This window comes from Tachypleus tridentatus, chromosome 4, assembly GCF_004210375.1.
Source record: "Tachypleus tridentatus isolate NWPU-2018 chromosome 4, ASM421037v1, whole genome shotgun sequence".
In the NCBI taxonomy this organism is placed as follows: domain Eukaryota; kingdom Metazoa; phylum Arthropoda; class Merostomata; order Xiphosura; family Limulidae; genus Tachypleus; species Tachypleus tridentatus.
The window spans coordinates 2,206,712-2,222,703 of NC_134828.1; the positions used below are offsets into that span (position 1 = coordinate 2,206,712).

Genomic DNA, 15,992 nt, shown 5'->3' on the forward strand with positions numbered 1-15,992 from the left:
ATCTTATAGCTTTATATAACTCAAAAACTGTAGGAACATAATGATCTTATAGCTTTATATAACTCAAAACTGTAGGAACATAATGATCTTATAGCTTTATATAACTCAAAAACTGTAGGAACATAATGATCTTATAGCTTTATATAACTCAAAACTGTAGGAACATAATGATCTTATAGCTTTATATAACTCAAAACTGTAGGAACATAATGATCTTATAGCTTTATATAACTCAAAACTGTAGGAACATAATGATCTTATAGCTTTATATAACTCAAAAACTGTAGGAACATAATGATCTTATAGCTTTATATAACTCAAAACTGTAGGAACATAATGATCTTATAGCTTTATATAACTCAAAACTGTAGGAACATAATGATCTTATAGCTTTATATAACTCAAAACTGTAGGAACATAATGATCTTATAGCTTTATATAACTCAAAACTGTAGGAACATAATGATCTTATAGCTTTATATAACTCAAAACTGTAGGAACATAATGATCTTATAGCTTTATATAACTCAAAACTGTAGGAACATAATGATCTTATAGCTTTATATAACTCAAAACTGTAGGAACATAATGATCTTATAGCTTTATATAACTCAAAAACTGTAGGAACATAATGATCTTATAGCTTTATATAACTCAAAAACTGTAGGAACATAATGATCTTATAGCTTTATATAACTCAAAAACTGTAGGAACATAATGATCTTATAGCTTTATATAACTCAAAACTGTAGGAACATAATGATCTTATAGCTTTATATAACTCAAAACTGTAGGAACATAATGATCTTATAGCTTTATATAACTCAAAAACTGTAGTAGAACATAATGATCTTATAGCTTTATATAACTCAAAACTGTAGGAACATAATGATCTTATAGCTTTATATAACTCAAAAACTGTAGGAACATAATGATCTTATAGCTTTATATAACTCAAAACTGTAGGAACATAATGATCTTATAGCTTTATATAACTCAAAAACTGTAGGAACATAATGATCTTATAGCTTTATATAACTCAAAAACTGTAGGAACATAATGATCTTATAGCTTTATATAACTCAAAACTGTAGGAACATAATGATCTTATAGCTTTATATAACTCAAAAACTGTAGGAACATAATGATCTTATAGCTTTATATAACTCAAAACTGTAGGAACATAATGATCTTATAGCTTTATATAACTCAAAAACTGTAGGAACATAATGATCTTATAGCTTTATATAACTCAAAAACTGTAGGAACATAATGATCTTATAGCTTTATATAACTCAAAAACTGTAGGAACATAATGATCTTATAGCTTTATATAACTCAAAACTGTAGGAACATAATGATCTTATAGCTTTATATAACTCAAAACTGTAGGAACATAATGATCTTATAGCTTTATATAACTCAAAACTGTAGGAACATAATGATCTTATAGCTTTATATAACTCAAAAACTGTAGGAACATAATGATCTTATAGCTTTATATAACTCAAAAACTGTAGGAACATAATGATCTTATAGCTTTATATAACTCAAAAACTGTAGGAACATAATGATCTTATAGCTTTATATAACTCAAAACTGTAGGAACATAATGATCTTATAGCTTTATATAACTCAAAAACTGTAGGAACATAATGATCTTATAGCTTTATATAACTCAAAAACTGTAGGAACATAATGATCTTATAGCTTTATATAACTCAAAAACTGTAGGAACATAATGATCTTATAGCTTTATATAACTCAAAAACTGTAGGAACATAATGATCTTATAGCTTTATATAACTCAAAACTGTAGGAACATAATGATCTTATAGCTTTATATAACTCAAAACTGTAGGAACATAATGATCTTATAGCTTTATATAACTCAAAACTGTAGGAACATAATGATCTTATAGCTTTATATAACTCAAAACTGTAGGAACATAATGATCTTATAGCTTTATATAACTCAAAACTGTAGGAACATAATGATCTTATAGCTTTATATAACTCAAAAACTGTAGGAACATAATGATCTTATAGCTTTATATAACTCAAAAACTGTAGGAACATAATGATCTTATAGCTTTATATAACTCAAAAACTGTAGGAACTGTAGCTTTATATAACTCAAAAACTGTAAACATAATGATCTTATAGCTTTATATAACTCAAAAACTGTAGGAACATAATGATCTTATAGCTTTATATAACTCAAAAACTGTAGGAACATAATGATCTTATAGCTTTATATAACTCAAAACTGTAGGAACATAATGATCTTATAGCTTTATATAACTCAAAAACTGTAGGAACATAATGATCTTATAGCTTTATATAACTCAAAAACTGTAGGAACATAATGATCTTATAGCTTTATATAACTCAAAACTGTAGGAACATAATGATCTTATAGCTTTATATAACTCAAAAACTGTAGGAACATAATGATCTTATAGCTTTATATAACTCAAAACTGTAGGAACATAATGATCTTATAGCTTTATATAACTCAAAAACTGTAGGAACATAATGATCTTATAGCTTTATATAACTCAAAAACTGTAGGAACATAATGATCTTATAGCTTTATATAACTCAAAACTGTAGGAACATAATGATCTTATAGCTTTATATAACTCAAAAACTGTAGGAACATAATGATCTTATAGCTTTATATAACTCAAAACTGTAGGAACATAATGATCTTATAGCTTTATATAACTCAAAACTGTAGGAACATAATGATCTTATAGCTTTATATAACTCAAAACTGTAGGAACATAATGATCTTATAGCTTTATATAACTCAAAAACTGTAGGAACATAATGATCTTATAGCTTTATATAACTCAAAAACTGTAGGAACATAATGATCTTATAGCTTTATATAACTCAAAACTGTAGGAACATAATGATCTTATAGCTTTATATAACTCAAAACTGTAGGAACATAATGATCTTATAGCTTTATATAACTCAAAACTGTAGGAACATAATGATCTTATAGCTTTATATAACTCAAAAACTGTAGGAACATAATGATCTTATAGCTTTATATAACTCAAAAACTGTAGGAACTGTAGCTTTATATAACTCAAAAACTGTAACATAATGATCTTATAGCTTTATATAACTCAAAAACTGTAGGAACATAATGATCTTATAGCTTTATATAACTCAAAACTGTAGGAACATAATGATCTTATAGCTTTATATAACTCAAAAACTGTAGGAACATAATGATCTTATAGCTTTATATAACTCAAAACTGTAGGAACATAATGATCTTATAGCTTTATATAACTCAAAACTGTAGGAACATAATGATCTTATAGCTTTATATAACTCAAAACTGTAGGAACATAATGATCTTATAGCTTTATATAACTCAAAAACTGTAGGAACATAATGATCTTATAGCTTTATATAACTCAAAAACTGTAGGAACATAATGATCTTATAGCTTTATATAACTCAAAAACTGTAGGAACATAATGATCTTATAGCTTTATATAACTCAAAAACTGTAGGAACATAATGATCTTATAGCTTTATATAACTCAAAAACTGTAGGAACATAATGATCTTTATATAGTAGGAACATAATGATATATATATAACTCAAAAACTGTAGGAACATAATGATCTTATAGCTTTATATAACTCAAAAACTGTAGGAACATAATGATCTTATAGCTTTATATAACTCAAAAAGGAACTGTAGGAACATAATGATCTTATAGCTTTATATAACTCAAAACTGTAGGAACATAATGATCTTATAGCTTTATATAACTCAAAACTGTAGGAACATAATGATCTTATAGCTTTATATAACTCAAAAACTGTAGGAACATAATGATCTTATAGCTTTATATAACTCAAAAACTGTAGGAACATAATGATCTTATAGCTTTATATAACTCAAAAACTGTAGGAACATAATGATCTTATAGCTTTATATAACTCAAAAACTGTAGGAACATAATGATCTTATAGCTTTATATAACTCAAAAACTGTAGGAACATAATGATCTTATAGCTTTATATAACTCAAAAACTGTAGGAACATAATGATCTTATAGCTTTATATAACTCAAAAACTGTAGGAACATAATGATCTTATAGCTTTATATAACTCAAAACTGTAGGAACATAATGATCTTATAGCTTTATATAACTCAAAACTGTAGGAACATAATGATCTTATAGCTTTATATAACTCAAAAACTGTAGGAACATAATGATCTTATAGCTTTATATAACTCAAAAACTGTAGGAACATAATGATCTTATAGCTTTATATAACTCAAAAACTGTAGGAACATAATGATCTTATAGCTTTATATAACTCAAAAAACTGTAGGAACATAATGATCTTATAGCTTTATATAACTCAAAAACTGTAGGAACATAATGATCTTATAGCTTTATATAACTCAAAAACTGTAGGAACATAATGATCTTATAGCTTTATATAACTCAAAAACTGTAGGAACATAATGATCTTATAGCTTTATATAACTCAAAACTGTAGGAACATAATGATCTTATAGCTTTATATAACTCAAAAACTGTAGGAACATAATGATCTTATAGCTTTATATAACTCAAAACTGTAGGAACATAATGATCTTATAGCTTTATATAACTCAAAAACTGTAGGAACATAATGATCTTATAGCTTTATATAACTCAAAAACTGTAGGAACATAATGATCTTATAGCTTTATATAACTCAAAAACTGTAGGAACATAATGATCTTATAGCTTTATATAACTCAAAACTGTAGGAACATAATGATCTTATAGCTTTATATAACTCAAAAACTGTAGGAACATAATGATCTTATAGCTTTATATAACTCAAAAACTGTAGGAACATAATGATCTTATAGCTTTATATAACTCAAAACTGTAGGAACATAATGATCTTATAGCTTTATATAACTCAAAACTGTAGGAACATAATGATCTTATAGCTTTATATAACTCAAAAAACTGTAGGAACATAATGATCTTATAGCTTTATATAACTCAAAAACTGTAGGAACATAATGATCTTATAGCTTTATATAACTCAAAAACTGTAGGAACATAATGATCTTATAGCTTTATATAACTCAAAAACTGTAGGAACATAATGATTTTATAGCTTTATATAACTCAAAAACTGTAGGAACATAATGATCTTATAGCTTTATATAACTCAAAAACTGTAGGAACATAATGATCTTATAGCTTTATATAACTCAAAAACTGTAGGAACATAATGATCTTATAGCTTTATATAACTCAAAAACTGTAGGAACATAATGATCTTATAGCTTTATATAACTCAAAAACTGTAGGAACATAATGATCTTATAGCTTTATATAACTCAAAAACTGTAGGAACATAATGATCTTATAGCTTTATATAACTCAAAAACTGTAGGAACATAATGATCTTATAGCTTTATATAACTCAAAACTGTAGGAACATAATGATCTTATAGCTTTATATAACTCAAAAACTGTAGGAACATAATGATCTTATAGCTTTATATAACTCAAAACTGTAGGAACATAATGATTTTATAGCTTTATATAACTCAAAAACTGTAGGAACATAATGATCTTATAGCTTTATATAACTCAAAAACTGTAGGAACATAATGATCTTATAGCTTTATATAACTCAAAAACTGTAGGAACATAATGATCTTATAGCTTTATATAACTCAAAACTGTAGGAACATAATGATTTTATAGCTTTATATAACTCAAAAACTGTAGGATTATAATGATCTTACAGCTTTATTTAACTCAAAAACTGTAGGAACATAATGATCTTATAGCTTCATATAACTCAATATATAACTCAAAAACTGTAGGAACATAATGATCTTATAACTTTATATAACTCAAAAACTGTAGGAACATAATGATCTTATAGCTTTATATAACTCAAAAACTGTAGGAACATAATGATCTTATAGCTTTATATAACTCAAAAACTGTAGGAACATAATGATCTTATAGCTTTATATAACTCAAAAACTGTAGAAACATAATGATCTTATAGCTTTATATAACTCAAAAACTGTAGGAACATAATGACCCTATAGCTTTATGTAACCCAAAAACTGTGGGAACCTAATGACCTTATAACGTTACACAACCCAAAAACTGTGAAAACATAATGACCCCATAATGTTACATAACGCATAAGCTGTGAGAACATAATTACATTATAGTAATTGTGAAAAGATTCAAATATTCATTATTCCAATTAACACATATATTTATAGGTAAGATTGTGTCGGCCTTTCGCTGGTACAGCGGTTAGTCTACGGATTTACAACGTTAATATCAGGGGTTCTATTCCCTTCGGGGGGCCCAGCAGATAGCCCGCTGTGGCTTTGCTATGAGAAAACACACACACAGGATCACGTCGATTTACAGTTTTCTTTTGCCTGCTGTTTAGTTTTGTAAAACAAACTTTCAAGTCTGATGTCGTTCAGTTTTCAATATTAAACAAAAAATAATCATTAAAACCAGCACAATTGGAACAAAATAACTAATATTAATTAACCTGTTGACTGCCAAGTATTTCATCTGCTACAATACAACTGTAATGCTTCTTCATTTTGTAACTTTTCTCGTGACGCCATTGTGGATCGAAAGTGAAACAGTTTGTAAGTAGGTCAAATGCATGTATGGTGCTGACATCCAGCGTTGAAGTTAGGTATTATTGAGAACGAATTAATCGTCCGTGGCACTGTGTTACCGATCGGCTTGGACGAGTTATCTCGTCTACGGCACTGAACAGGTCAAACAATACACGAGAACGTTAAATATAAAAGAAAGGCAGTTCATATGAGGTTGTTATAACTCAGTAAGATTATTCATGTAATGTATTAACTAAGTTTAGTTTTAACATTTCATTGTATTATAAGTTATTCAACATGAAGTTACTGTGATAGCTGTTCAAACAAAATGTAAAATTATTTAGTTTTGAATGTTGTCTCCATCAGTTCTGAAGTATGGGCCTCTACTATTAAGACAACCGACTTTCTTGATAAAGATATATGTGTTTATTTGATTAAACTTGCGTTAAAGGAAAGAAAATTCGTCACAAGTTAATTTCAGCAAATCTTGTTTTCCGAAGCTGAGTACAACCTTTAACAACACACAGCCCGTAGTTAGCCAATCACAGGTCACCTTTAACAACACACAGCCCGTAGTTAGCCAATCACAGGTCACCTTTAACAACACACTGCCCGTAGTTAGTCAATCACAGGTCACCTTTAACAACACACAGCCCGTAGTTAGCCAATCACAGGTCGTCTTCCGTCCTTCGCAGCAGGGAACAATTTTCTCGTTATGGAGTCGATTTCTGTTACAAACTAAATGATACAAAAGTTGTAATAGGTTATTCCTGTTACGAAAATAATCAGGACAACCATCAAATTGTTTTTCTTGAATTTCCCCTAATAGCTCGATCGTGATTCTCTTATTGTATATTTTACTCGAAAACCGATATGTGGACTCCCGTAAGGAGGTCACTAACCCCCCCTCCCAGTGCAGTTTCTTCCACTTTACATTACAGTGGACGTCGACGTAATTGAACGCAGTTTTAAACTTTATTTTTAATTTAAAGAAAATAAACAAACAAAGGAAAATTTGCAGTTCGCAAAGAGAACTTCTCTTATAATATGTGAAGAAAATCCGTGTCTGTTCTATGATATTATCTTTATTTAATACGTTTAACCACAGCCAAGACAAACATTTAGATTCGGTATTTTCCTTTTAATGTTTCACATAAAAGATTAGGAACATGGGCACCACTAGGACATAGTGAATAAGGGTAAGTTGACTATAACTAGGAAAACATAGAATTGACAATCCAAAGGGGTAATACTCCCCTAGCTGACGCTCATTGTTAGCAGGATATAAACATTGATGAAACCATTGCAGTTTAATGTACCCCTGTGAGACAATGGTAGCCTTACAGCCATACATCCGGTTTGATTCTCGCTGTGTACAGACAGTAAGGCCTAAATGGCCTACGTCATGTTAAGAATATAGTACAAGAACACAACTAACGGCAATTTCTAGTCAGATGGTCAAGGAAAAATATCTCTGTGTGCGTGAAAATTGAAGACGAGCAGACGATAATTACATTAAAATATTTTATCTTTTGCATTGACTTTTTTGTAAAGAACTGGTGTTCTTATGTGAGCGTAAGGCCTAATATCAGTAATTTATGATGCCAAATATATTTGTCTACGTAGCACCCACGGTATTTACGGAGACTTGTTTGTTTAGGGAATTGGATCATAAAGAACTATCGAGTCTATACTGTGATCCAAACTTCAGGCAAAGAATTTCTAAATAGTTCAAACCTAACAGCTTTATGAAGTAACATCAACTGAAAAGAAAAGAGAAACTGGAACTTGAACGGTTGAATCAGAGAGACCAAGGGTATCAGACCCTACTTTCGAGCTACTGACCAGAAAGACGGCAACCATACAGCTACAAGGACTTGGTTCACCTCTTTGTTGGTTGGCTGTCACTTTTATAACCTTTCTGCAGCTGCAAGTGTTGAGCATGTTTCTTGAAATTGCCTCTCGATCCTTGGGCCCTTTGATGCGTACGTCAACACACTAACATTTGGGCCACACCCGGTCCGTAGGTTTTCTATCATTCCTTGTCCATAGTGAAATATTCCACATTTACTTCCACAGCTCTGATTTTCAAAATTCATAATTTGGAACGAATATTAGTGTTTCTTATCAATTAATTTATTGACAGCGACACAACCAAAGTGATAAACAAGACACTGTTATTCATCAATGTGTTAGGGATAATGTGCAATACATTAAAAAAAACCCATAAAAGTCACGCTAGAGATTAAGTTAATATATGTTGTATAATTGTGTAATTCATTTGGTGTCTACCAGGGAACATTTTAAATTATTCATTTCATTATCTTCAAGTTATCAAGTGGTTCATTTGGGCCAATGACTGGTCAAACTGGTACCAACTATACGATTAACCATCATGAGAGCAACTGACGAGAAGGATTCTTATTGAATGAACAGATAAAATAGAAACGTTGTTCTGTCACGTGGGGGGGTGAAATACGAGAACGTGTCTAGAAATGCAATTAATAAACTTATTTAATATTGTTTGCTTGTTCTTAAGCGCAAAGTTACATACGCTCTGCCTACTGCCGGTATAAAAAAAAAAACTATTTTTAGAGATATAAGCCTTCAGATTTATCGCAGAACCACCGGGGGGGGGAGAAATTACTGGTAAATTAGCAAACAAAAACGATCTTTTTGACGAAACTTTGTCATTAGCCCAACAAATAACAAAAAAAAACTGTATTACATTAAACTTAAAATAAAAATAACTAAAATTATATTTTAAGAAAAAAGAACCGAGACTATAAAGTATTGAAAACCTGTTTGGTATTCAATCACTGTTCTACCACATTTGCTCTATGATTTAGACCATTATTTTGCTGGAATATGAATCGCGACGATGTGTTGTGTTTCATAAGAAATGACGTGATTGATAAGAATGTGTCTGTACTTGTCAGCATTCAGGGTGCTATCACTTTTGTGTAAATGATTAATTGTTGGGTAAAATTTAACTTTGTACTGATCCTCTAGGACCATGCTTCACTTTATACGTTGCCCTCAACCTGAACAAACTGTTGTTGATTGTTGCTGAACAATTCGAGCTTCGATTTACCTGTGAGAAAGCCAGCATATGTCTCAACTTTGCACATTCCACTATTTGTGGTTCTGTGCTTATTTCAGTGTTTTGTTTGAATACCTCTTATTAGCGACAAGTAAATACACGCCAACGGAGACCATACGCCTCAATGTTCTCGATTTGTTTGTTTTTTGAATTAAGCTCAAAGCTACACAATGGTCTATCCGTGCTCTGCCCACCATACGTATCGAAACCCGGTTTTTAGCGGTATGAGACCACTTTGCTACTGGGGAGCTAATGTTTTCGAAACAATGCTCATATTTGTATTTATATTGACAAGGTCGTTTACTTAACTTACAGACTTGTTACGTAATAGTTCAGTTTTTCTAAGTGGTTGGATGATAAACAGTCACAGTGTAGGTTATGAGCACGTGATCGTACCCTGGTGCAGCTGATTTTCACAAAATGAAGGCGTGGCCATATACGTAGTATTTCTTTGTATGCCAGTCTTCCTGCTTATTTGCATAATTACTTCCAGTACTGCATGTCCTAATACCTTAAGCGTGCAATACAAAACAAAAAATTATAATGAAACCTCTGAGACTATAGAGGGAGATTAAGCTTACGTTATTACTTAAGTTAACAGCTGTGATAGCATTTCAAATAATGGGGATAGTGTCAAATACAAAGAAGACAGTCGTTTTGGTGTGGTAATAAACTACAGAATAGGTTTATCTGCACTCTGTCCACCAGGGGTATTGGATTTTATCATGCAAGTCCCTAAACTTACCGTTGATCAACTTGGGGTGGGAGGTAGGACAGAGGAAACACATGAAAATGATGGTTTAGAAAATCAAAACAATAATAATAAGAGAAATAAGAAAAAAATATACAGATAATAGTCGAAATGTATAGCTAAACACAAGTTGTTTCACCTAGTAATGGGTTTAGGTGACTTCTCGTCTTTCAGATCTGAACACTTAGAAATTCAGTATTTTAATATTCTGACGTTTCGGTTAATAATTTGACTGAAGATAATATTGGAATTTCAGGTAATTAAAACTTAAAAGTTTCGTGTTTGATCCTTGATTGTTGTGAGTTCCCTCTAGCCTTAACACAATTTACAGTTTAAATAATACAGTTAGGCCTGTTTAGGCTTACTTACTACTTAAAATATCTATTCTTCAACAACATATCCAGGATTATATGAGTTTATCAACTACGTACAATATTATTTATTGCTGTGAATACGATGTTCCTTTTAAATATTGAAAATCAAATTCACCTTTCTTTTAATTCCACCAGGTGGACAGGTTGTCTTCAACTGTGAATCAACTGTTTCTGTCTGCTCGACAACGCGAAGAGTCGGTTTTTTCAGAAGAAGGGGACAGATGAACAGAAGAGTACAATAAGATGGAAACCACGTGGCCATAAAAATAACCAATCAAAATATAAGTTGTGTCTTTAAGTCTAATGTGTGTGCGATTTAGTTTAACTTTCGAGGGTTACCAAAGGGAAGAAAAAGAAATGTATCTTTACTGTTCAGCTGAATAATCGTGTATGAATCATTGGTCAGAGGTGGCGTCTCACAAGTAATCACTTGAAAGCTTATTCTTGAGAATAGTGCATTCTCAAAACGAAAATGAAGTGAAAATTATACGTATATATCTGAACTTGTAATTGTTTTCCTTTTATATGGGCCCGGCATGCCCAGGTGGTTAAGGTACACGACTCATAATCCGAGGGTCGCGGGTTCGAATCCCCGTCACCAAAAATGATCGCACTTTTCAGCCGTGTGGGCGTGATTATGTGACGGTTAATCCCACTATTCGTTAGTAAAAGAGTAGCCCAAGAGTTAGCGGTGGATGGTGATGATTAGCTGCCTTCTCTCTATTCTTACACTGCAAAATTAGGGACGGCTAGCGCAGATGGCCCTCGAGTAGCTATGCTCGAAATTCAAAACAAGCCAAACCTTTTATATGTATAGACATAAAGCGTTTAAAAAACGAAATACCGTTTTATATTGTTGCAAACAAATGAATCTTGATATATAGAGCATTCAATTATTAAAACATAATATACGTATCATATAAATGTGGCATCGTTCCACAATGTGGAATTTTCCTTTGCTCCAAGCCAATATGTTTTATCTACTCCCATCGGTCTATACTAATTCAAATCGGCTTGAAATCTCTTTGTTTTCTGCGAATCCACAGTTAGAGTACAGTTTCGTATCTGTGTACCTTTATTATTCTCTAGTTGTATCTGTCAGTCTATTTCTCTTCTCTTTTATGTTCGTTTGTGCCGGTGTTTATTTGTAGTTAAGAACAAAGCAACACAATAGACTATCTGTGCTCTGTCGACCACGGTTATCGAAGGTTTTCTGTTCGCAGATATACCGCTCTGTTCCTTTAGTGACTCGTCTGACAAACTTTTAGTTATTGTGTAAGAAATCCGTCTACTATTTGTTTTATTTTGTGACTCGCCTAACGACTGGTTAGTTGTACCTACCCAGAACCACCTCTTGGGCTACTAACGAACACTGGAATTGACAGTCATATTATAACACTCCCCGTGACTGAAAGGGCGAGCATATCTGACGAGGTTTCTAACCTGCGACCCTAACCACCCGGCCACGTTGGGCCCAATAAATTTGTAAGTTACATTTATGTATTATTAGTTTCAACTGATGCACTTAAGTGTATTTACGTCTGTTCCTGGTTCTTGTGTTAAACACAGAATTTAATTAATCCTGTTTTATCCATGAAAGGTTTTTTTTTTTTTTTTTTACTCTGTGTGTATGTGTCTTGGGGTGGTGGTTGTTTATAAGGGATAGCGGGCTGATCCTGTGACAGAGCTCCTGATCTGTCAGGCCTTATCTGTGTGGTGACATAAATTATTTACTGCACTTTAACTGTTGGTGTGTTATAAGAGTAGCAGTTAATCACTCAGCGTGGATGGTGGATGTTAGAATGTTGTCGACTGGCTAGCTTCCTTCTTGTCAGTTAGTAGCTTTGCCATAAATACATTAGGTAAACTTGATTTCAATACATTAGGTAAACTTGATTTCAATACATTAGGTAAACTTGATTTTAATACATCAGATAAACTTGATTTCAATACATTAGGTAAACTTGATTTCAATACATCAGATAAACTTGATTTCAATACATTAGGTAAACTTGATTTCAATACATTAGGTAAACTTGATTTCAATACATCAGATAAACTTGATTTCAATACATTAGGTAAACTTGATTTCAATACATCAGATAAACTTGATTTCAATACATTAGGTAAACTTGATTTCAATACATCAGATAAACTTGATTTCAATACATCAGATAAACTTGATTTCAATACATTAGGTAAACTTGATTTCAATACATCAGATAAACTTGATTTCAATACATTAGGTAAACTTGATTTCAATATATTAGGTAAACTTGATTTCAATATATTAGGTAAACTTGATTTCAATATATTAGGTAAACTTGATTTCAATACATTAGTTAAATTTGATGCGGTCATTATTATTTCAATACATTAGGTAAACTTGAAAAAAAAACTTGATTTCAATATATTAGGTAAACTTGATTTCAATACATTAGAGTTCCTATGACCTCAAGTTTACAATCGTGTTTGCCACTTTGTCTCTGTTGGTTTGGTCTTGTTTCTCGATGTCCAGTGAATGGTCTGTTGATCCTTGGACATATGGGACGTCATGTAAATGATTTCAAACTGACAAAAATCAAAGTAAAAATAAAATATGATTGGTGATACAGGTGGCGCTGTAATTCCGAAATGCTGTAAGTGACTTCGTATTTGCATAAATACAGCCAATTTCAAGAGTTATAACCTCATAAAGTTAATAAATATATATTTATTCTACGGTCTATACATTTTACTTGAGAGATTTAACCACAGTCGTTCAAGTTTTTTTTTTATCTATAGAAAAATTTGATAAGGCAACGTCACTCCTGTTCAAGTTGGAGGTCAGGTCATAGTTCAATAGGACATCATTGGCACATTCGTTTGTCAAACCCTTTTAGAGAAACATTCAGTACCAGTAATGTAATATCAACTCGAGTTATTAATGTCGCTATAAGGCATAACTGACTGATATATAAAATTATCGAGTCCTGGCCCATTTCTCGAATGTGTTTAATGAAGGAAAATGTCCAAAGACAATGGAAAGTTCTAGTATTGTTTGTTTTTCTCAACTTTTTGTTGTTTTAAAACATAACTGAAAGACTGGTAATTGGGAAATTTAGACTCCACCCTGCGAGTAGGTGAAGTAAGCGTTTAGACTCCACCCTGCGAGTAGGTGAAGTAAGCGTTTAGACTCCACCCTGCGAGTAGGTGAAGTAAGCGTTTAGACTCCACCCTGCGAGTAGGTGAAGTAAGCGTTTAGACTCCACCCTGCGAGTAGGTGAAGTAAGCGTTTAGACTCCACCCTGCGAAGTAGTAAGTTTAGACTCCACCCTGCGAGTAGGTGAAGTAAGCGTTTAGACTCCAACCTGCGAGTAGGTGAAGTAAGCGTTTAGACTCCACCCTGCGAGTAGGTGAAGTAAGCGTTTAGACTCCACCCTGCGAGTAGGTGAAGTAAGCGTTTAGACTCCACCCTGCGAGTAGGTGAAGTAAGCGTTTAGACTCCACCCTGCGAGGGTGAAGTAGGTGAAGTGAAGCGTTTAGACTCCAACCTGCGAGTAGGTGAAGTAAGCGTTTAGACTCCACCCTGCGAGTAGGTGAAGTAAGCGTTTAGACTCCACCCTGCGAGTAGGTGAAGTAAGCGTTTAGACTCCACCCTGCGAGTAGGTGAAGTAAGCGTTTAGACTCCACCCTGCGAGTAGGTGAAGTAAGCGTTTAGACTCCACCCTGCGAGTAGGTGAAGTAAGCGAATGTTCCCTAAAGAAAAAGACTACAAGTCCCATTAAATGTTGTGCCACAATGAACGTCTTTCTAAGAGCCGGAAAGCCGAACCCCTTGCATAATATTCGGAAAGTTTTGATTCCGACCAGTCTACTTTGTTAACAGTTTATTGGTGAGTTAGATGTACATGAATGTTACTATCTATAATGATACATATTAGTATATAATAGCCTTTCTAGTTCATTTTAATTTTCTATATTTGTGTATATTTGTATATGATTGTGAATAAATAGAAGACTCTACAGTTGTAAATACGTTTGTGTAAAAATAAAGGTAGTTGTGTGAAGTGTATGTTCATCGCAACATGAATCCACACACACTTCAAAACTGGTTAAGTAACCGGTCTTAAAGCCTCTCGTATTCTTCTCTGTAATACCCCCTTATTCAAAGTCACTTGCACTTACAACTAAGACCTGGTTATGTGGTTGTTTTCCACAAAGATCTGGTTATGTGGTTGTTTTCCACGAAGATCTGGTTATGTGGCTGTTTTCCAAGACTATACGACACAGACATATAAGAAATACAAGGTAAACAAAATAATAATTCTTAATAAAAAAACATTTTACAACCACACACACTTGAGGAACCAGGAATCCACAAAACGTTCGCGTGTAATGAAATAAAATAATAAGAATTATAATTTTTCAAAAGAGAATCTCATAACTCAACAGCTAATAATAATATGGATTGTCAGTTTCAGTAATGTACAAAATGTCACAATATTCACAGTTTACCTACTGGATAATCCAGATCAAACATTGCATCTGACATCGGACAATCAAAGGACGGTAAAGGAAAGAAATGTTTGTTTCCAATTCCAAAATTTAGAGGCAATTTTATTGTAACGTCAGATGGAACACAATGGAAATATAACAATGAAAAATACATGCTTAAGAATTAACAAGAAGAAATCATTTAGAACATTAATAAAAACATAAAGCTATTTCATAAATTTTTACCTTAGAAAGTTTACAACTAGTAGAAGTAATAAATGTGTACCTACAGGAACCCTAGAGGACTATATTCAGATCTAGTTATATAGAACTGTTTTCTTAAGATTCAAGTCGGTATCTAAAAATGTGAACATATTTTCATGAAAAGCTCAGTACAACAACACGAATAGTTTATCATTCTATCAATGCCAGTTCTAAGAGCTTTGTCCACATTTTCGCTTCCCAGTGGCACAACAGTATGTCGCCGAACATAAACCACTAAAACCAGGTTTCGATAACCGTAGTGGGCAGAGCAAAGATAGCCCATTGTGTAAATTTGTGGTTAATTCTAAACAAAAAACACAAATCCACATTTTCAACCTCGTTTCCCAAAACTGCATTTTTGGT

At 32.2% G+C, this 15,992-nt stretch overlaps 1 protein-coding gene and 1 long non-coding RNA gene across 2 annotated transcripts in view; one reads left to right on the forward strand and one right to left on the reverse strand.

Annotated features, from left to right (window-relative positions):
• LOC143248437 (uncharacterized) overlaps positions 1-13,256 on the forward strand; it is a 46,731-nt gene extending 33,475 nt beyond the window's left edge. Inside the window, exon 5 of the mRNA XM_076496795.1 lies at positions 11,026-13,256. Coding sequence (XP_076352910.1) covers positions 11,026-11,115 — 90 coding nt within the window. The 3' untranslated portion in view covers positions 11,116-13,256. The remainder of the gene's footprint in view (positions 1-11,025) is intronic.
• An 843-nt stretch (positions 13,257-14,099) lies between these two features.
• On the reverse strand, positions 14,100-14,513 carry LOC143248438 (uncharacterized). Its single transcript, XR_013026987.1, has 3 exons — positions 14,424-14,513; positions 14,241-14,345; positions 14,100-14,142 (listed from the first exon to the last, which is right to left on the reverse strand). It is a non-coding gene; the product is annotated as an uncharacterized LOC143248438 (long non-coding RNA).
• Between the last annotated feature and the right edge of the window lie 1,479 nt (positions 14,514-15,992).